The 22934-nt window shown below is 32.9% G+C and overlaps 1 protein-coding gene and 1 long non-coding RNA gene across 8 annotated transcripts; one reads left to right on the top strand and one right to left on the bottom strand.

Annotated features, from left to right (window-relative positions):
• The first annotated feature begins 6166 nt into the window (after positions 1–6166).
• On the top strand, positions 6167–7947 carry LOC141667347 (phenylcoumaran benzylic ether reductase POP1-like). Its single transcript, XM_074473788.1, has 5 exons — positions 6167–6397; positions 6653–6787; positions 6971–7208; positions 7308–7511; positions 7612–7947. The coding sequence occupies exons 1-5, from the start codon at positions 6221–6223 to the stop codon at positions 7776–7778; spliced, it is 921 nt and encodes a 306-aa protein (XP_074329889.1). The 5' UTR covers positions 6167–6220; the 3' UTR covers positions 7779–7947.
• A 2461-nt stretch (positions 7948–10408) lies between these two features.
• Positions 10409–18997, bottom strand: LOC141663791 (uncharacterized). Of its 7 annotated transcripts, XR_012551662.1 has the most exons (6): positions 18877–18997; positions 17996–18144; positions 15463–15624; positions 11301–11625; positions 11124–11222; positions 10409–10625 (listed from the first exon to the last, which is right to left on the bottom strand). It is a non-coding gene; the product is annotated as an uncharacterized LOC141663791 (long non-coding RNA). The 7 variants fall into 7 exon arrangements; XR_012551660.1 differs by having other exon boundaries at positions 10409–11222; XR_012551659.1 differs by having other exon boundaries at positions 10409–11424; positions 11520–11625.
• Between the last annotated feature and the right edge of the window lie 3937 nt (positions 18998–22934).

Here is a 22934-nt window from a genome sequence, read left to right as displayed (position 1 = left end):
AGTCAAATGTTGTGGAATAAAAACCTGAGTACTTTAGTATTTAATGCTAGGGTTGGTGAGCTTCGAGCTTTAATGACTGCTCTTGCGTTCGGGACTACCAGTTCTTGCAAGATGCCTACGTATCTCTGTGTTGTAGAGAATCAAGCCAAAAACATAGTTCTAGGTTGAGGGGTAGAGCCCTTTATATAGAGGTGAGTCTAGGGTTAGACTTCTGTTGGGAGACTTGGTGGACAAACCTCCAACTTAGATGGTGATTAGGATTCCTCTTGGGGAAGAAGATCCAGAACCTTCTTTGTAGGACTTTGAATCCGTTTAGAATACATGTCTCTACTCTTCCAGCCGTATTGGGCCTAGTCCGTGAACAACTCGTGTTCGTGGACTTGGACGACCTCCGCTTGGTTGTTTGGGCCGTCATATGCCTGTTACGAAGCTTGGACCAGACAGGTCTGCTATGAAGCTTGGACCAGGCAGGTCTGTATTAGACTTTTCGGACAAGAAGCCCAAGTGCAATTAATGTTGTGGAATAAAAACCTGAGTACTTTAGTATTTAATGCGACATTTAATGTGTCTTTAGGATGTATTTTCTATCCATATCAACAGTGTTTACCGAATTAATAAAATAAATAAATATAAATAAATAATCTAACAATCATAATATCCAAAATTAGAAATTATTTAAATAATAATCACACAAATCGAGGTGCACTAATACGATGACTAAACTACGAGCGTCCTGTTTGAATTTGCTTATTCATGATCACATTAAACAATAAACATTAAAACAAAGCTAAAAATAGAACAATAATCTTAAATTACAAAACAAAAATAACTTAAAATGAACCCTAACACCAGACCCCTTGGTCTTGCAAACTGAAACCAAAATAATAAAATACAAACATTAGTACGTCACAACTATAATGACATCATACAATCAAAAATAATCTTAAAATTAAGAGTTTAATTCAAAAACAAATATATATGATAAGATGGAATGAGGCACATCACCATTGTTGCAGCGCTCGATATAGGAGTGAGCATTTCCCGGTTCAGAACCGAAAACCGAACCGAACCGATCAAAAATTATGATTCCGGTTCGGTTCTTAACTAATTTGGGTCCGGTTCGGTTCTTGTTATTCTAGAAATTTCGGTTATCGGTGTGGTTCGGTTTTTTAACATACTAGAACCGTAAGAACCGAACCGAACCGTATATAAATGAATAAATACAAAAAATATATAAATATATGTATATATATTATGTACTATGTATTCTTATTTATATTATTATAATAAATTTTAAAAAAATATATAATTTTTATTGTATTGCTCATTTCTTTAAATATATATGGAGTTTTGAATATTTTTATAAATATTTTTCTTCTTAAATATTAGAAAGTAATCGAATTCAAAATGATCCACCACTAATAAAAATCTTCTTTTACAAAGTTACCCTCGATAAATAATCAAAACTAGTCAAAATTTTAAAAGTTAGAATATAAAATAATATGCAAAATAAATAAATATGAAATAAAATATAAATTTAGTTCTTTCAGTTTGGAACCGAACCGAACCAAAATTTACGGTTTGGTTCCGGTTCGGTTCTTAAATATAAACAGGTCCGGTTCGGTTCTTGAAATATTTCTTTTTCAGTTCTCGGTTCTTTCGGTTCCAGTTCGGTTCGGTCCGGTTCTGACCTGTTGCACACCCTTAGCTCGATATATATAAACTCTTCTTTAATAATAAATCTCTTGTTTTACAATTTTATAATTCGATATAATGATTTATAAACAAAGACATTATAATAAATTTTTGACTAGTAATACGAGATTAATTCTTTTTTGAATTAAGGGGAAAGTTTAAAATAATATTAAAATAGAATCTTTAACTTTCCCTCTATTAGTAAATCTTTGATTGGTAAATTAAAGTATGTTTTTACTTTGAATAGAAAATTTAGAATAATATAACGTAATTATAATTTTTAATATTTTAAATTTAAAAAAATGAGAAATTAGAAAATAAAATGAAAGTCTCCACATAAATGTATGGTGCATGTCACAGTGGCACGGGCATGCCAAGATGGGCATGCCATGACGTCAATTAGTCAGGCATGTCTTTTCATGATTTGGCATGCCTTTTTACTATTTTTTTTATTTTTTAATAATTATTTTAATATTAGAAATATCCGGAAATGTAAATGAGTATTATGATAGTGTCTTTATCCAACGCAGGGTGTAAGGGTTTGGATGTTTCTCAACCTTTTGAGTGTGTTTATGCCTATAATATTCTCCATGCTACAAAAATATGCCCATTAATAGTGCACATGGTAAGAAATAACTGGTGTCGTTGAGATTTCCCTTCATGTTTTTGGGCAAGCATCATCCTTCGAACAAAGAAAGTTGTTTTATCTTACACATAATCCTCAAATTCACCATCTTCACCATCCGACCATACTGATACCCTTTTTCATCTTCCTATGCTTCTCGTGCAATCATATTTACTGCCTGTTTGAGGACATTCATTCGACCTATGACCAGGAAGATTACACCTATAGCACTTCCTAGTCATGAGTTTAACATAAGAAGTTACTAATAATGTAAATGAGTATTATGATGGTATTCAGTTGTTACTATCAACTAACTTTAATTTTATATTCAAGTTCACTGTATATTAGTATAATAAATATGTTTTAAATTTTATTATATTTAATTGATAAATGGCATGCCATTTGGGCATGCCTTTCGACAAAAAACATGTCCTTCGCGGAGTCTCGTGACAGGTATCATACATAAATGCCCTTGTCTTTTTTTTTATATAAATATATTGATTTTAGCAGAGTTGTTACTGATCAAATATAAATTTTTCATAAAATATAATTTTACATATTTAGTATATATGCCGAATACATTAAAAAATAAATTATTGTGAATTCGACTATTACATGTGTTTAACTATAAAAAATATTGTAAATTTGTTGTTTCAAACACCTTATGACATGAGTGTTAAGGAAATCTGATAACCCGAGTTCAGAATTGTTTCATGTGTGAATCGTAAGGACGCATTTAATTTTAGTGTAAAACTACGAGTAGAAATTAGCTAAAAAAAGAAAAGAGCTTGGGAGTCGGTATAGTTGAACACCAGCAAAAGTTGTTCAAAAAAAACTTTTCCTTCAAAATAAGTGTGTCATATCACACACACCACGCGTCAACTTAGATATGTCATTAATTAGGCATGATTCTTAAAATTTTCGATTTTATTAATTAATTTACGAATAATTTTTTGTAAGTAAGTGATTGGCTTGATTTTTGAAATTTGATTAGTCCGTATGTATAAGAATTTTAATCAGTATATTGCAATTAAACTATATTATATAATATTAAACTTTAAATTTCTATAAATTATATAATTTGATAAATATATATATTAACTTATAAATTATCAATGAAATAAGGGTGTTAAAATTAAATATAAATTAAAATATTAAAATGCATTCAATTTTTTCTTCAATTAATTCATGATTTTTTGATTAGTTATAAATTAATATCTTGACCGATTTCTTTCAAATAATGATTTTTATAACATTTATATTAGGATCTAGAAACTTTTTATGGTGAACAAACATGAAAACCTTTTTTAGGTTTGCCCAAAATATTCGGATGTCACTTATTTCTTGTGATATTAGCTAGCTTATTTTGCCTATTTTAGCTGTGTTAATTCTCTACCGGTCAAAACTCAACAGACGTATAGTGGCGTACGGGATTTCCGGAGCAGTGAAATGCATTCCAGTATAGTTTGAAAAAATTTCATTCTATTAAGGAGTTCAGTTTGAAATTTATTTTTTATTATATTATATTATAACTGGTGTTTATTTGGTCAACCATCTCCATTTTTCAGTTCTGTGTGCTTCTGGATTAGGGGTGGGAAAATTCGACAAGATCTGAAATACGACATAAAACTGACTTGGAAAAGTATAAATTAAGGTAGGGGTTTTGACTTTCGAATCGGGTTCGTTAAAAATTTATTCAAAAAAATTGAATCACTTTCGGGTTGACCCGAAATATTTGAAACCGACCTATTTATTAAAATAATTAATAATATATATTATATATGTATATACATGTGTAGTTATATTTTATAAAATGTTTGTTTGTAACATTGTATTTTGTTATATTTTTAATTTCTATGTTTATTTGGTATAATACTTTATTATTGTAATGTTGCAAATTAATATTAATAATTTTAATTTTAATGGTTTATTCTAAATTGGGGTTATTTTGGGTCGGTTTTGACGCGAACTATTTAGTTCTCAGGTTAGTTTCAAATAATTCAATTTCCATCTGTTCTGATTTAGATCACAATTTTTTGAATCATTTCCATGTCGGATTGAGATTCGGGTTAAGCTAAAAAAAATCAGATACATCTGATCTAACCCAACAGGAACCTGATTAAGAACCTTGAATTGCCCCCTTATCCTATATTGTTCTTTTTTTAATATAGTTCTTTTTTAGGGGTGAGCAAAACCGAACCGAAATCGAAAAACCGACCAGTAAAATTCGGTTCGGTTTAAGTTTTTTTTTTTAATTTTTGGTTATTTCGGTTTTTCGGTTTTAACCGAAATAAAATCGTTTCTGTTCATTTTTTAAAAATATTAATTTGGTTTTAACCGAATTAACCAAATATTATATATATATATGTTTTTTAATTATATTTTATATATAGAATTAGTTAGTAAATATTAATTGAAAATACAAGAATACACACTCGACTCGATTAAGAGGGAACATAATACCGATCCTAACCTAATTCACACAGACTTTCCACGCCTCAGATTCTATAGTCATCATAAATCATTTATACTTTGAAATTTTCACGGCACTTCATGGCACACCCTAGTCACCAAGTAGCATTATTTGTGTCTGTCCCTTCCTGAGAGTTGTTTTCAAGTTTTTTTTGATAGATTAGCAAATTAATTATAATTACAATTGTTGTCAGGATGAATATATGAAATGGTTTATGATGAGCACATTTGTTAATAGTTTTGCATTTATTCTGCAGATCACACATTTTACTTTTTATCTTGCTATTTTTTTAAACAAAATAAATTTACAACTTTATTTGTATTTGCAGAAACATAATTTTTAAATATTTCGGTTTCACAAACCGAATCGAATAAACCGAAATAATTTTATTAAATTTTCGGTTCAGTTTTATACATAAGTTTGGTTCGATTTGGTTATAAATAAATCAGCAAATCAGTTTTTGGTTAATTCGGTTCGGTTCGATTTCTGACCGAACCGAATGCTCAGCCCTGTTCTTTCATGCTAAATGTGGTTCGCCGGTCTTTGCAGGTTGTTGAAAAGGAAATAAGTCATACATTTTAACATTATACATGCACGACGCACCTCTCTCACCAAATCCTAAGCCTTTTACCTAATTTTGATACCATGGTCACTCCAAACAGATAAGCCCTTCTTATTTTTTTTGTTGGTTTACCAACACATATTTTATTAATTATATAAGAGTTTTTTTGTATGTATTCATGAATATAATTAAATACTAAGTTTTATGAATTTATAGTATATTAATTAGAGAAATTGATATAATGCAAGAAGTTATTAATATTTATCATTAAAAGAAATTAATTAAATTTGATACATAATTTCACATTGTGCCCATGAGTACACTTAAAAAAATCCGATTATACAAACACAGAGTTAATTAAATAATTTAGACTTAATTTTATGAAAAATTGCTCTATATGAATTGATCTCTAGTCTCCATAGATCCGGTTATAAGTAAAACAGGAGCAGTATATTTATCGGCTTTGTTTATCTTTGTAACCATTTAAATTTTAATAAAACTATTTAAATAAAATTTACTTATCGTTTCACTTCAACCTATTTTTCTTGATACAGTTAGTTTCACTCGAACGTCACTAGTTTACCAAGCTAAGGCCAAAACCGTAAATTCACATAATTAGTGCGTACAGCAGGCGTTACATAATCACGAACTTGTGTTTATATTCCGGTCCATGTTCATCTTCAAAGTTCAAACCAACGAAACGTCACCGGTTTTCAAACGTTACCAGTTTTCTAAGATAAGGCCAAGAAGGTAATTTCACAATATCACACCAACTTTTGCATTATATATTGCACAAGAATAGCGAATCATTTTCATAACAACATTCTTCTATATACCAAGTCTACTTAACGCGTATCGTTAGAAAATGGCAGCCAAGATTCTGATCGCCGGAGGCACGGGATACATCGGAAAGCACCTCGTCCAAGCTAGCGCAAAATTAGGACACCCCACCTTTGTGCTCGTTAGAGAGGCTACTCTAACTAGTCCTGAAAAATCACAACTTATTGACAGCTTCAAGTCTTTGGGCGTCACTTTTGTCCATGTACGTAAACTTTACTCTTCTCTTTTTTTCGAAATTAAAATATTTGTTGTTTTGATATTTTCGTTATAATATTTAATTACAGAAATTTAAATACTCACACGTTTAGAGATATGTACACTTTACTCTTTTCGTGTTTTCGAACAAAAATATTTGTTGTTTTGATGTTTTTGTTATAATAGTATGTTACGGAAATTTAAATACTCGTTGTTTATGTTTGTGATCTAATGTTTTGTGATGCTTATATATTGTGATCAGGGAGATCTGTACAATCACGAGAGTTTGGTGAAAGCGATCAAGCAGGTGGATGTGGTGATTTCGTCACTAGGTCACGGGCAGTTGGCTGATCAGGATAAGCTTCTTGCTGCTATTGTAGAAGCCGGTAACGTTAAGGTACTTTTTTATTACAGTATCATGTCATCTCCTTTGATTTGTTCGTAATTTGTGTTCTGGTCAATAACCGCGCTCTCAAAGCATCTCCAACCCCACTGCACCAATTTGTTGTAACTTTTACGCTAAATTGATGTAAAAATCACACTAAAATTTAGATCATCTCCAACCCATTTCGTTTTGCAGAGATTCTTTCCTTCTGAGTTTGGGCAAGATGTGGATCGAGTGAATGCTGTTGAACCAGCAAAGTCAGCATTTGCTGCAAAGGCACAATTTCGCAGAGCTGTAGAGGCTGCTGGAGTTCCATTTACTTATGTTTGTTGCAACTTTTTTGCTGGCTATTTCCTTCCAAATTTGGCCCAGCCTGGAGCCACAGCTCCCCCAAGAGATAAAGCAATCATCTTAGGCGACGGATCTCCAAAAGGTATAAAACGCAAATTATCTTTCACGGTTCTCAACAATGTAGAGTCATATATTTTAACTTGCTATGAGACTTAACACTAGTTTTGGTTTAAATGCACAGTGGTATTAAACAAGGAAGAAGACATTGCAACCTACACTATCAAAGCTGTAGATGACCCGCGAACCTTGAACAAGATTCTCTATGTCAGGCCTCCCCACAACACGCTTTGTTTCAACGAAGTTCTTTCTTTGTGGGAGAAAAAGATAGGCAACACTCTCGAGAAGATCTATGTTCCAGAAGAGCAAGTTCTTAAGAACATTCAAGGTGAGTGCACAAGATTCACATGATTTTTAGCTAATCATGATCTTATCAATCTTAAAATATTTCGATGTTTAATAGAATGATCTCGTATGCTTGTTTGCAGAATCCCCTGTTCCGCTCAATGTGATCATATCTATCAGTCATTCTGCATTTGTGAAGGGAGATCAGACAAACTTTGAGATCGAACCATCATTCGGTGTGGAGGCTTCAGCACTTTATCCGGATGTTAAATACACAACTGTGGATGAGTATCTCAACCAATTTGTCTAAACCAAGTCTCTTCTGCCTGTGCTTGCTCTATAATAAGTACACTGAGCTTATAGTTTTTCAGCTTATGTTAAAACTGTTTGATGGTTCTGGCTTGTTTCTTATATCTATGTTTATTAGGCAGAGCTTCAGAATATGTACTCCAGTTCAATAAATTTTTTCTTTGAGACTATTACTGAAATTGATCATGCAATTGTGTTAATCCCTCATTCTTGGTAGGTTCTTAAAAATTTAATCTTTGAATTTTTATTCAAAAAAAAGAAGAAATTTTAAAATTAAATTATGAAATTATGCTAAATAAAAACCTTAAAAGATGTGACCAAATTTTCTATTTTAAGTGTTAAGAATCTAGGGGAACGAATGGAGTACGGACAATGCTTATTATATCCTGGTTCTTGAAAGTGGTGTTCTGAAAAAGCCTGAGATATGTTAGGATTTAGAAGACTTCTAAACAAATTAGAGATAAAGTGAAAGCCATTGAAGTCCATGGTTAAAAGATGCTGATGTTGATCTTTAGAAACAGCAAACTTTGATGGATAAATGTTGAATAAGAAGACTTCTAAACAAACTAAAGATAAAGTGAATGCAAGTACATTATTGTTGAGGGATGCTGATGTTGATCTTAAAAAACAAACTGCGATATAATAATATGGTTGTGGTAGGTGAAATGTATTATCTTCAACTAAAGTGGGCCTGAACATTTTATTCCTTGAAAGTTAATACAATCCGTAAATATACATATTTGGGTATTCTTTTAGGAAGTTCAAAGTATACCAATTAAATAATTTATAAAGTACAGGTTCACAAAACATATTTAAAGACACAAATTGCATTCAACTCTTTAACTTCTTTTATGTGCCCATTAACAAACATCCCCTTGTTCTGGAAGGTGGCTCTGTGGGTACCATGAAATGCAGAATTAACAAAAATAATGTATAAGTATGTACCAGAGTTGTTATAAAACTTATTCCTATACTATCTCCTTGAAATTCAAATGACTTGCTTATACCGAATATTTTCCGGCAAATACAGATAGCTAGCTATTAAGACCTGTCAAAATATTATTAGCTTGCTGGCAGCCTAAAGTCTAGGCTAACTAAAATATGCAAAATAATGTTATCAAGACTATTTATATTATATTTAGTATTCAGCATTTCAGCTTGCTCCTGGACAAATAACAAGTTAATAGTTTGGCAAGAGTGTGATGATCAAAATTATAAGGGGATCGGAATCGGGGGATATCATAGGGCTCCGGAGTTGTTTACGCTCAAAAATTAATAATAAAGAATATGGAAGATCGGACTACAATTCAAAAAACAGCAAGAAAAAAATTCCACCCAGGCTAAGCTTGAGAAATTTTTCATATTTTTTGTTAATTTGGGGTCCTTTTGAATCAAGGTTCAACTATTGTATTCTTTCAATTCATGAAGGTATAAGGAGTATCCACTAAAATAATTGTTTTGGTTACTACGTCTGGTATATAGTGTTGAGCTTGCTGAACAGGCCTAACTCCAAATTAGTATGATATTGTCCGCTCCCAAAAGGATTCATACTAATTGGAGTTATCTGACTGCTTATATTCTAGCAAACTGCCCCTCCCACAAACGATATGGGACAACTCCTAACAATCTCCCCCTTCACACATCGGGCCCGACGCCTGTCGATTCTGCCTCCTTCAGTGTGACCAGGCTCCCCCTCGACCTATATTGAAAGTCTATCTGGCTATCTGCTCCCCCTAGGCCCATACTGGAAGGTCCATCTGCCTTTTTCTTGAGCCCATTCTGGGGCAAGCCCATCTGCCTAGATCACTTCTGGAGCCCATATGAGATTGTTATGGACCGTTTCAACCATAGCTCAACCATAGCTCTGATACCACTTGTTGGACTTGCTAAACAGGCCTAACTCCACATTAGTATGATATTATCCGCTTTGGGCCGAGCCCGCACGGGTTTGTTTTTGGTCACCTCCCAAAAGGTCTCATACTAATTGGAGTTATCTGGCTGCTTATATTTTAGCAAACTGCCCCTCCCACAAACGATGTGGGACAACTCCTAACATATAGTGCAGGACAGTGATATAAATAGGCTTATTAGTATTAGAGGCTGCTGCTACGCCAAACAAAATTGTTAATATAACAATATTGAATTAAGCATGGGCAGCACCAAACTCTGTGGAAATGGAGATAGTATCCCCCACTTCATTGAGATAAATTTAGGAAACAGGTTTACTGGTTACTTTTACATACTACTCGATAGGTTGCGGTTGTTGTTTATAGGAAAAAAATTGTTACATACTTTCATCTACATCCGGAGGCATTAGGAAACAGGGTTGCACGAAATGTTGATCTATAATAATGAATGTGTTTCGAGAAAATGATGAATATTTATGCGATTACCTTATCTGAAGTCTCGTGTACGCGAGCACCCACCCGGATATTTTATGTAGCTTGACACTGTTTTTCTCAAGATATAACAGCCTAATCGCTTCAGGTTCACAAGACTGCCTTCTTCCTGTAAAAGTTTTTTCTAATATTTTTACTCATTATGATGATGAGATTGTCTCCACCGGTGTTTATTAAATCCTGATTCCGCATAATGGTGTTCTATAATATAATGAGACCTGTTTGAAAAAGATTGAAAAGAGTCAACACCAGCCCTTTACGAATCATTAAAAAATGCAGTGTACTAGTGACTCCAAATACTAGAATCAAAAGAGCAAAAATACATTTTATAAATCTTTGTAATGCTATAGCTACAATGTAGAAAGTGTACTATTTTCTTTCCAGAACGAATACAGTGCAGTTTCAGTATATCTCCATCAACAGCAAAATTTCGAGCTGCTATCTAAGAGCTTCAGGCCTCGCAATAATTGGATAACCAAGTCAAGACATGCGGCATAAAATATAAAACACTCAATCTAGTCGAAAACATAAGAGAATACTGTAAAAAAACATAAGAGAACAAGTATGTTAAGAGCAGCCTGTTAAGAGCAGCCGAAGAGGCTTACTTATATATATTACAGACAAAGGGATTTTAATTATTTAGGAAAATATTTTGTATACAAATTCCAACAACAATCCTTATCCTTGTTCCTTCTCATGATAATAGAATTAATAAATTTGAACTACAACTATGTTTTAGTGAGAGAAGAAGTGTAAAAACGAGTGAAACGATTATTATATTGATATAGATGAGAATAAGGGATGGCTAGTGATTCCTCAAAAATAAGGAATGCTGTTGGAACAATATTTCATGTCAAATTTCCTAAATTTTAACTTAGTAACCATATAGAGAAGATCTCAGACTTGCTCTAATATCAGCAAATATATAATGATAAAGATGAACCAACTTTTCTGTGAGGCCAAAGGTGAGGTCTTGCGTGTGAATTGTGACCATGTCAATCTCATCACTTGGACGTTGGAACTTCTAATATATTGCAAAACATATCCTAAGAAAAATAAATCAATGACTTAATATATATTATCAAATATTTATACTTGCATATGTAAGAAAATAAATGATATACAACGCTGATTTGTTGATAGCTGTAAGGCTTCTTCCTTCCTCCACATAATAGCAAATGGCCCTGGTCCAACTCCTCGCTCTCCTTCCAAGCATACTCAAAATTCTAATGCATTATAAATATTTACCTGTGTAAAATACAATATTTGTGAATATTGATTGCCACTAAGTAAGCTAGTTTTGATGTACAAACAAGAAATATCACTAGGAAAGTTTGTACAACCTGCTACGATTAATACATAGTAAAATGTAGTTTTCCCAGGCAGGCACAGACATACCATTAAAATTTCCGTGACGAGCGAAACAGGCCTATGATCTTTCACAAGCTCCTACTTTCAGAATCAAGGTTAATTAGCTTCTATTCGTAGAGAAAGTTACCATAACGAACAGAGACACTAGTAAATATTTCAGATTGCCGGTTTCTGTTGTAGAATTGAAGTGCTAAACACAAAGTTATGAACTCTAAAAAACCAATTGTTGTTATTAGAGCATATATTGAAAATGTCTTTTCTAAGCACAAGCCACAACTGTTTTGCCAAATCAGACTCCAACCAAAGACATGTAGTTCAAGTATCATGCAAGTAACTTATACTCAAACCAATGGAAAAAATGTGGTTCACTTCCTAAGTTTTACATTATAGAGATCACAAAATCGACTGCTGATGATAAATGAAAAACTGAAACACACACACACACATAGTAAGAAACTGACTCTAGAGATTGCCAGTTTCGATGTTTAACCCAAATTCTTTATATTTTTTACCATAATAATTTCATCAGCATCTTGGCCTCTGCCTCCATCTTGTTTTTTTCAAAATATAATCATGTAATATATAGGAATAACAACAATAAATACAAGACAGGAAAAAAAAAGATGTTTAACGAAAACAAAGAAACCGGTTTAGTAACAACTAACCAAACCAAACTGCGTCTAGCGGTTTGGCAATAGTTAATACTCAGAACCGCACTGTGCACATCCTTAACATAGACCACATGGAAAAGGGTACATAATTTTCAATTTCTGATGCCAAGTGCTATAAGTGTATTACATAAAGTAACACGTGCTAAGAATCACTTAAGCGCATATTTAGATGCAAAAGTGATCGACCAAAAATAAACTACGGTTCTTAGCCCATCTAGGGAGACACAAACACCCAATAGCCACAGGTGGGAAAAAAAGGAAGATCTTTTTAGAAACAAATAAACTATCATCAACCAAAGAAATATACACACCTAAGTTGTTTAATTGTACATTGTTTCATTAGAATATCACCTTAACAAAAACAGGGGCTCACATATAGCACAAACTTCACTCCCTGTAGTAACAAAGAATTAGGTTCTGATTCTGAAATCTCATTTTAACGAAAAAAGGGGCTCACAAATAGCACAAACTTCAATCCCTGTAGTAACAAATAATTAGTTTTGAAGCAAACCAAACACGTTGAAAAAAAATACTTTTTTTCTTATTTTATGAGCATTAGATGTTGCATGCAAATTAATAAATGATGAGGATCAAGGAATGAATATGTTAATTTGGATTTGGTTATGTGTACTTGTGGTGATGCTCAATTGGAAAGGATGCAAAGATGGGTTATGAAGCTTACTTGGACAACAAGGAATAAAGGAGTGGTGCATGAAGTTGGACAAGTAGCTGATTATTATATAATTATTAATTCAAATTTTGATTGCAAGTTTTTACCTTTCACTTGAAAGGGTTTTTCTTGTTTTAAGCACTTAGGATTTTATTTTCCTATTTGGTTTTTGCCTTTTTTCTATTCGGATTTGGTTTTTAAATTTGTTTCCCGGAAGGATTCAGATATTGGCTAATTCAAACTGATATTGAATTTCTCTTGGAATCCTATTGGGTTTGGGTTATTGTCTAAGCCTATAAATACCCTTCTCATGTAATCTTTTAAGAAAGACAATGGATGATATAAAACTTTTGTTTTGAGATAAACTATGAGTAGTTTTTCTTCCCTCTAAACTTCAATTATTGGATTGTTTTGAAGGTTAGATTCGAATTACTTAGTTTCTGGATTGATCTAAGCAATTTGAGATTCAAAGTTCACGTTTCTGGATTGATCGTGTTCTTTTGAAATATCCTCTTCATTTCTTATCCCTTTTCTTCTTCTTATTTTTGTTTCTTTGTGGTGAGATTCAAAGTCCACGTTTCTGGATTGATCGTGCTCTGATACCAAATTGATGTGGATCTCTCCACAAAGAAAGAAAAGAAGAAGAAAAGGGATAAGAGAAGAAGAGGATATTTCAAAAAAACACGATCAATCCAGAAACGTGAACTTTGAATCTCAAATTTGCTTAGATCAATCCAGAAACTAAGTAATTCGAATCTAACCTTCAAAACAATCCAATAATTGAAGTTTAGAGGGAAGAAAAACTACTCATAGTTTATCTCAAAACAAAAGTTTTATATCATCCATTGTCTTTCTTAAAAGATTACATGAGAAGGGTATTTATAGGCTTAGACAATAACCCAAACCCAATAGGATTCCAAGAGAAATTCAATATCAGCTTGAATTAGCCAATATCTGAATCCTTCCGGGAAACAAATTTAAAAACCAAATCCGAATAGAAAAAAGACAAAAACCAAATAGGAAAATAAAATCCTAAGTGCTTAAAACAAGAAAAACCCTTTCAAATGAAAGGTAAAAACTTGCAATCAAAATTCGAATTAATAATTATATGATAATCAGCTACTTGTCCAACTTCATGCACCACTCCTTTATTCCTTGTTGTCCAAGTAAGCTTCATAACCCATCTTTGCATCCTCTCCAATTGAGCATCACCACAAGTACACATAACCAAATCCAAATTAACATATTCATTCCTTGATCCTCATCAATAAACCACGCTAATCAAGCTCTCCAGCATTAGTAGACTACTCACACATTTCAAATATCTCTTTGAAAACATTGTTCAAACAGAAGGCACGCAATAAAGCAAAAGAACTTTTGGTTGGACAAGAAATGAGAAATACAAGGCTCAAACTAAAAAACAATTCACAATACTAGAACTTACAAAAATCTATATACATAGATTAAACACATCAACTTTCCATTAATAAATAAAATTTTAGCTACCTGAGATATGGAAATATAAATCAATGCATTCTCTACACAGAAATATATAGACCACAATAAGGGAACAACCCATATTGAAGAAACATGGAAGAAAGAGGTCTTTATGCAGGATGAGGTGTGAGATATTTATATTAACAAATATACCATATCTCGGTGCCTGTAGTAATATCTAAAGAAATGACATTTCCTTCTTTAACTTCTAATATATATATTTTTTCACCTTTATTGTCATTTACAATTTTTCAAGTGTGTTTAAAATTATTTATATGTACAGGAAAGTTTCTGCAAGAGATTTCTTTAGAGCCTCGGTGGAGGCATTTGTGCGTGAGTATTCAAATTTTTTGTACTTGACCTAATCAAAAGAAAAAACAGTTAACATCAACAAAATGCTGAAGAATATACGAGCAGTCTTGACCTAACGTAGTGATCCCAATGAAATGCTACATATGTACATCATGGTTGTGTGCTATGATGCTCAGACTCTATTAGAAGGATCGGGCACGGACACGAATCATAGAATATCTAGACACATTTCCTTATTTAACTTTTAATATATATTTTTTTCACCTTTATGCTCGGACCCTGCACAAAGTGACAAAGCTGTGTATAGAATATCTAGATGATCATTCATATAAGAAGGGTAATGTTATTTTTACATAGAGTAGAAGTTATAATCCGAGTAAAGAGATTAAGGACGTGAAAGATATATGTATTCATTTCATCAGGTTTCAATAATAGATCTAAGAGCATTATTGATTCTTACTTAATATGCATCCAAACTAAGATCATGGTCAGATATTTCCTTCTCAAATTATGAGTATATTTAACATACAGGGAATTGGAAGTTAATTCAAATCTTTCAAAAGTTTAATCTTCTTGTAACAAATCAAACTGACATTTTTAGAACAATAAATTATTCATTAAGCCTTGAGGACTATAGAAAAATATATAGACCCTATACTAAAATATAATAAGTGAGTTTCTGACTTTCTGTGAGTGGACTAATGTAATATCTCTTAAGAGGCCAGTAGACTGGTAAGGGATTGCATGTCAAACATGAAAACGTACCTCTTAGTAGGAAATTGAAACTGCTACTGTACAAATGATACCTACTCTTGAATAGCCACAAAACATCGATATCACTATTGACATCATCCTGTATCACTATATCTGCATGCAACTCTATCTCTACCAGTCTACCTTGTTCAATTGCATTCACAGAAGCGACACCTGTCCAAGTTTCTGCCACATTAGCACCTAAGCTTTTCCATGGATGTATATGTATAAAAGAATTGATGCTGCTACAGATAAACTAGCAATGCCAAGTATCAATCTTCTTCTCATCTCTAAGGACATGTAGCACCCATCACTTGCTACAAATACCCCTCTTTTGGTTCAATTCCTTCACAAGCCTTTCATAGGTTCTACAAAATTACATAAATGATGAGTCCAATCTAATGTTAACCTTCTCGAATTGTTATCTCCAGATGTATTGCTCAAATTTATAAGCCTTCAAGTTTAAGATCTCAAAACCCGGATAAAAAGGTAGATTAGGAGAGCACAAGAAAAGGCAGTATGAGAGGAATAGGTGGACCAGAGAACGCATCTTGCAAGTACAGAGGCGTGAGGCAGAGAACTTGGGGAAAATGGGTGTCGGAGATAAGTATGCCAAACCGTGGTGAACGAATATGGATAGGCACTTTTGATGACTCTAGGGCTGCAGCTTTGGCCTATGATGAGGTTGCGATTAGGATATTTGGGGCTACTGCTAAGCTCAATTTTCCAGATCAGCTACCTCAGATGTCTCAGCAAGTCCACTCCACCGCCTCTACCAGCGCCGGTGCTATAATTGATCAGGATGCTGTTGTTAATCAGATGCTTTCTGCGGCTAATGATGGGGACGATTTTCTCGACAGGCTACCGCAGGCATCTTGCACCACTGACGTAGAACCTATCCCTGATCAAAGTCTTGATGGTAAAATTGATATCCCCAAATTTATTAATAAGCTAATAGAAATGCAGCAGGGCGAATATCCACCAGGTGATGAAGTCCCTTTAATTGATAATCCCTTTGCATGCCTAATAAATGGTCATGTGTATGATTACCATGATCATATTCTATTGTGCGAGGGGCAACACTCTGTAGCACCAACCGCTAAACATGAAAATTTTGAGGGTGGCGATGTTACGAAGGATGACAAAAATCAGAAAGCAAAGATCACTGATAACAAAGAAAAGATGAGAGCGAAATTTCCCAAAAATGACAACTCCTCTATTGAAAGCATAGAAACAACTTGTTTCTGTAATAGTAAGGACCTGGGGGGTGATATAACCAGTGTCTTTGAGTATGTTCGAAATGACGACTGGGAAGAAGATCTAGGCTCACTCAATATTTGGTTCTAAACAGTGCCTCATACACTCTGTACCCACTGCCCAAGTTATTATGCATCTCATTCTGGGTATAAAGATATATGGAGATATCAAGTTCAAGGAGACGTACACCGTGCCAATAGAATTGCGTGATTACAATACTACTAGGTGATGATCAAAAGAACAGAATAAAGGAGGGAAGGTCTGAAATATCAAAGAATATATGCATATGACAAATGCATATTTATTAAAAGATCAAAAAAAATCGGGCGCAATGCGCAGAGATATGCGTCCCATATTTGTAGACCGAAATCATGAATGTAGGGGAAATGCGTAACAATTCCCGGTTATATCCAAATTCTTGTGCGTATCTTAAACAGTAATTTAAGCCAAAATTTTAAATTGTAATAATGTAGATTAATTTCTGTAAATTTGTTGTGTTTTTGTCCAAAGGCCTATATATGTCTTAATCAAACTAGTTATATCTTTATATGCCACAGAAAGTGCTAAGAAAATTCAGTTTGTTTATTATTGTAATTGTTTAAGTCAGACTTATCTAAAACAACATCCAATTGTGGGTATGATCAGAATGCTCCTTCAGACTGTAAATTATTATTTTGTTTGAATAGGTCGCTGAATGTATATTCATACACAAATTTTAAAACTTTACAATTTTGTAATTTTGCAAAATGAAAATAAATAAGGCACCTGAACTGACAACCAAATTGTTGATTAAGGCACCTGAACGGAATATATATATATATATATATATATATATATATATATATATATATTATTGACTGAAAAGCTACATGTCTTTCGGAAAGTGAAGAAGTAAAAGTTGTATATAGTTTTGTATGCCTTTTTTTAGTAAGATATCAACAATAAACCCAAGAGTCGGATCTTAATTTGTGAGTAAACACTCAGAGATACAAACTCCTGTAGTTATCATTCATTATACAAGCAGATACGGATAAATGTAACACATTGAACATCTACCTTTATTTTTTTATTAGTCATCTTTGTAATCGGCTGGGCACCTAACACTAAGCTTCCATCAAACCCAAGAAAAGTAAAAATATCTGAACCATCAAGAGAAGCATGATGACATATTGAAACTTTGAAAATCTTAACTCGCACGACTTTGATTCATTCATAGAACTCCATTGATTTTTGTATCTAACATTTGAGGCAGAGAGAAAGATAAATATATGAAGATTATAACACTGACCAGAGATCGTCGATGCCGAACCCGAGCCGAACCCGAACCACGTAAAAATATAGTGTTCATGATGCAAATACTCAGGAAAGTATGAACTTTGAAAGGAAATGGTTGCAATTGCACCTGACCTTGATAGTCTGAAACACGATGATTGATGACTGGTGAACCAATTTATGAGATTGATTACATGCAAAAGAAGAAATAATTTGTCAATCTTAATGCCAAATGCAATAATTGTATGATAAAAGTAATACATGCCAAAAACCATTCAAGTGCATAATTACATGCAAACGCAATCAGCCTAATTCAAACTATAATTCTTATCCTAACAGGGAGACACAAACGCCTAATAGCCATAGCCATAGGTGACAAAAGACGAGAGATCTTTTTCTTATAAACAAAAACATAAGCTATAATAAACACACTTGTGTTGTTTGGTTACTCGTATATTGCACATTGTCTCCTAGAGGCACATCTGATTACACTTGTGTCCAAAGAAGCTAGTTTAAGTCCTCGTCAGCGGAATTTCATATTAATAAAAACAAGAGCTCGTATACAATACAAAGTCGAATCCTTGTTGTAACAAAGAATCAGCGTTAGATGCAAACCAAATACGATAAAAGAATAATGTGGTGCATATTCTGTAAGCATCAGATTATATATGCAAACTTACAAACAATCATAATCAATCTCCCTAGTAAAAAGAATAATGTCGCACAATGCTAATTCAAGTGCCTCTTTTAGAACACAGTTCAAACACAAGGCATGCATATTAAAAATATCACATTAAAATAACAAATACAAATTTTGAAAAGATGTTTCGGCTATTCTCAAGTTTTTAACATGATATAATACATAATAAACAGATAGAACAGGTTAAGAGAACGAACCGAAACAGAGGACAAGGATGTTGTAGCTGACATTTGCTATCTTAAACCTATAATTTAAAAAATCTTTTCGACAAATCCTACTGTAATTTAAAACGAAGTACTCAAATGTCCTGCCTTCCTAATATTTTTAAGTAGATTTTGTGCGTACATATATATATTTTGGATTTTAATCCCTAACTAGCTTAAAACCCGTGGGATGCACGGTTCCGTTAATATTTAGATTATTTTTATTTTTATTTTATATAATTTTATTGAAATTCTAATATAAATAATTAAATACGTAAATTAATAATAATATAATTATAATTTGATTGTGTATAACTTTAAGTTTAATCAAATAGTATAGTATAAAATAGTATATGGTTGATGATATTTGAACCATTAACCTTATTTATAAATAATAATTAAATGTTTGATGCTGGCGTGGTTCGAACCTGTGAACTTGGTTAGTGTATTTTTTTAAAATATTAATATAAATATTTGTTATTGGCAGGATTCGAACCTAGAAATTTATTTGTAATTTTATAAATAATTATATAAATGTTTGTTGTTGGCGGGATTCGAACCTGTAAGCTTGGTTGGTGTATTTTTTTTAGTATTCGGATCTAACGATTATGATTATTTGGTTAAGAGATCTGACGGTCGTGATCGAAAGGAATAACCAAAAAACAGGGTTAACCAAATTACAAATTATAACCCTGTTCGGTTATTATAGTTTAGTATAGATTAGTTGAGCCTTATCTGGAGTATACCCTTAGCTCTATATTATAAAGGTTAGGAATTATTTTTTTTCGTGTATATTTTTCGCGGATACGCGTGAAAAGAAAAAAATTCTATCCGTGGATAATATCCGCAAAATGTAAAAAAAAAATCCGCATATACACGGAAGGGAAAAAACCCTATTTGTGAATAATAAATCCGGAAAATGTTAAAAAAAACCTGAAATTTAAACTGCTAAAATATAAATCTGACGCTCTTTGATAATTTCTGGTGGCGGGGCTGCTCCTTCGACGTCGTGTCTGGATCCTTTGACGCTGTGGTGGTGTAGCTGTTGTGGGGCTCCTATAAAACAATACCGAAAGGGGGGTTTGGGTCACGCGACGCCTCCGGACGCCTCCGGTGTGAGTAGCTGTTGTGGGGCTCCTATAAAACAATACCGGAAAGGGGGTTTGGGTCCCGCGACGCCTCCGGTGTGAGAATAAGAACTCACTTTTGGGAAAGATGAAGATAGATAAGGATGCAATGTGGTTGTGTGTGTATATGAGTGTAAGAGAGTAATTAACCCCAAAACTTTACCTTCATGGGCTATTTATAACCTAAGGATAGGGTTTTGTGGTTGGTACCTTTGAATCGTAATCGTTGGTTCCAGGAGCGGAGGACGCCTGGATGGGATGGATGCCTTATACGTGTCAGGATATGAGTGGTTGAGAAATGTTTTAAGGATCTCCTGGCACGTGTCCTTATTGTGCTAATGATTGATAAATTACAGTTATCCCTATCACGCGCTTGGAAATGTGTCTCACGTGCTGAAATTTCTCAAGATTGGATTGTTAAGACTAGATTGGTCTGGACTGAACCGGGAGTACGGGGCTGGTCCTTTAAGTAGCTATATATATTATCACTCCTGAATAAGTATGTTAGATAAAATTTATCAGATTCAATCAATAAGTAACTAGAATAAAAAAAAGGGAGTATTCCTCAACACATATGTCTGGATTCATCCTTGTTTATAAAAAAAAATACAATTGACGGTTTTGTAAATGAGAAAAAAGTTAATTTAGGAAGATTATCAAAAGTGTTTACCATTATATATATAAAAGTTAAATGGAATCAAAATCAATATTAATATTATATCCTTGTATAATAAATGCAAAGGGCTAATTATACAAAATACCGTCAAAATAATCTCAACCGTTAATCTGATACTAGTATTTTACCCGTGTTACGCACCGAACTCCCGACCCAAATAATATTAAATACAAAATTACTCATTTCTCATTAATATAAATTGTATAATATTATTATTTTTAAAATCAGGTACATAAATTATAAAATAAAAACATGTCATTATATATTGGGATTTTTGCATAAATATCCAAATTGCAGAAAATATTTACAAAAATACAGATCAACCTCATATGCAACCACATATGCAACCGTTTCAAACTCATATGCAACCACGTATGCAACCCTCGTCTGTATTTTTGTAAATATTTTCATAAAAATGGTATTTTTAGTATATTACCTTATATTTATCAGATATATTAGTTATTGTTATTTCTTAGATATATTATCCAATATTAGTCTATTTATTAAATAGATAATTGATAAAAAATAAAAAATAAAACAGTGTACTTTCGAAAGTAATCTAGATCACTTATTTTCTATACTTCTCTTAAATCGTATCACTAATTTTTTTAAATCTTACACATAAATAATAAACATATATCTTTTCATTCCGTTTATCTTTGAACTCGCGAAAAAATAATTTTTTAATGATCCTTTCTCCTTTTTCTAATTTTTACTCTCTACCTATTTTCAGATATATTTATATATATTTATGTTATAAATATTATATCGATTCTTCACAATAGCATGCTTATTCGATTAATTATAAATTTCTTCCAAGCTGTATTTTCTATATTTTAAAATCTGATTTTTAAAAATTAAGATAGAAATGAAATAAAATCAAACTTAACCCGATAATTTTTTTAAAATAAAAAAATATATTATATTAAATTAATAAATACTATATTTAAACCAAAACTATTTATCAATTATAATTAGTATAATTGGATGAAAATAATAAATTATTTTTGAAAAAATATATTTTAGAATAAAAAAATTACAAAAGGAAGTTATTTTTAGGAAACATGGAGCATTAATATTACGAGTTACGACCCCTAGCACTGGGGTCTATGTGAAAAAACACCAAACGCGAGGAAGGGTAATTTGGTGTATACGCGCCACCAACATTGTCGAGGGTTGGTTTTGCCCTTGTATTCTGCACGGGGAGTTATTTATCCTAGTGTGCTGAAAGTAAAATATTTTTGGATGATTATTCTTTAAATCAGGTAACACGTATTTAGTTAAACTGACAAGGCGCCGAGGCCAGATGGCATGACCCCAGCTTTCTTTCATAAAAACTGGAAGCTAGTAGGTCCTGAAGTGGTACAATTGGTAAGAGACTTCTTTGCAACAGGTGAGGTCAGGGAAAACATTAATGCCACGAATATTGTTCTCATACCAAAGACAAAGAGTCCTACAGTTTTAACGGAGTTGAGGCCAATAGCTTTATGTAACGTTATAATGAAAATTATAACAAAAGTGATTGCAAATAGGCTTAAGAAAGTCCTGGACTCCGTAATCTCAGATACGCAGAGTGCATTCCTTCCGGGTAGACTGATATCTGACAATATTATGATATCCTTTGAAGTCATGCATTACTTGAAAAAGAAGAAATTTGGCAAAGAGGGATACATGGCTCTTAAGCTAGATATGTCCAAAGCGTATGATCGCATAGAGTGGAATTTCTTGCGTGAAATACTTCTGAAAATAGGATTCGACAGTTGGTGGACATACTTGATCCTTCAGTGTGTGTCTTCGGTTGAGTACAGTATCATTCATGGGGAATTTGAAATGGGTCCGATAAAGCCTACTAGAGGACTGAGATAAGGAGACCCATTGTCTCCTTATCTCTTTATCATATGTGCTGAGGGATTAACAACTCTTATACGACAATATGAATCCAAGAAATGGCTACAGGGGATCAAAATTTGCAGGAAAGCACCGGAGATCAGTCGTATGCTCTTTGCGGATGACAGTTATCTCTATTGTAAAGCCGAGTCAGGGGAAGCTAGGAGAATACTGGAGCTACTGGCAACCTATGAAAAAGCCTCGGGACAGCGAATAAATAGAGGCAAGTCCACGGTTTTCTTCAGCTCAAATGTAATACAGTATAATAAAGAGGCGATTTGTCAAGTGTTAAGATTTCGGAAGCTGACAGTAACTCTAAATACCTGGGCTTACCAAACATCTTAGGCAGAAATAAGTCTGTC

This window comes from Apium graveolens, chromosome 6 (genome assembly GCF_009905375.1).
Source record: "Apium graveolens cultivar Ventura chromosome 6, ASM990537v1, whole genome shotgun sequence".
Classification (NCBI taxonomy): Eukaryota; Viridiplantae; Streptophyta; class Magnoliopsida; order Apiales; family Apiaceae; genus Apium; species Apium graveolens.
This window is presented reverse-complemented; position numbering and strand designations above follow the sequence as displayed.

Bases quoted from the DNA above. Each gene is read 5' to 3' on its own strand.
- LOC141667347 (XM_074473788.1), top strand. From the start codon at position 6,221: ATGGCAGCCAAGATTCTGATCGCCGGAGGCACGGGATACATCGGAAAG. The intron at 6,788-6,970 runs GTACTTTTTTAT...TTCGTTTTGCAG, and splicing joins TAGAAGCCGGTAACGTTAAG to AGATTCTTTCCTTCTGAGTT. The intron at 7,512-7,611 runs GTGAGTGCACAA...GCTTGTTTGCAG, and splicing joins AGTTCTTAAGAACATTCAAG to AATCCCCTGTTCCGCTCAAT.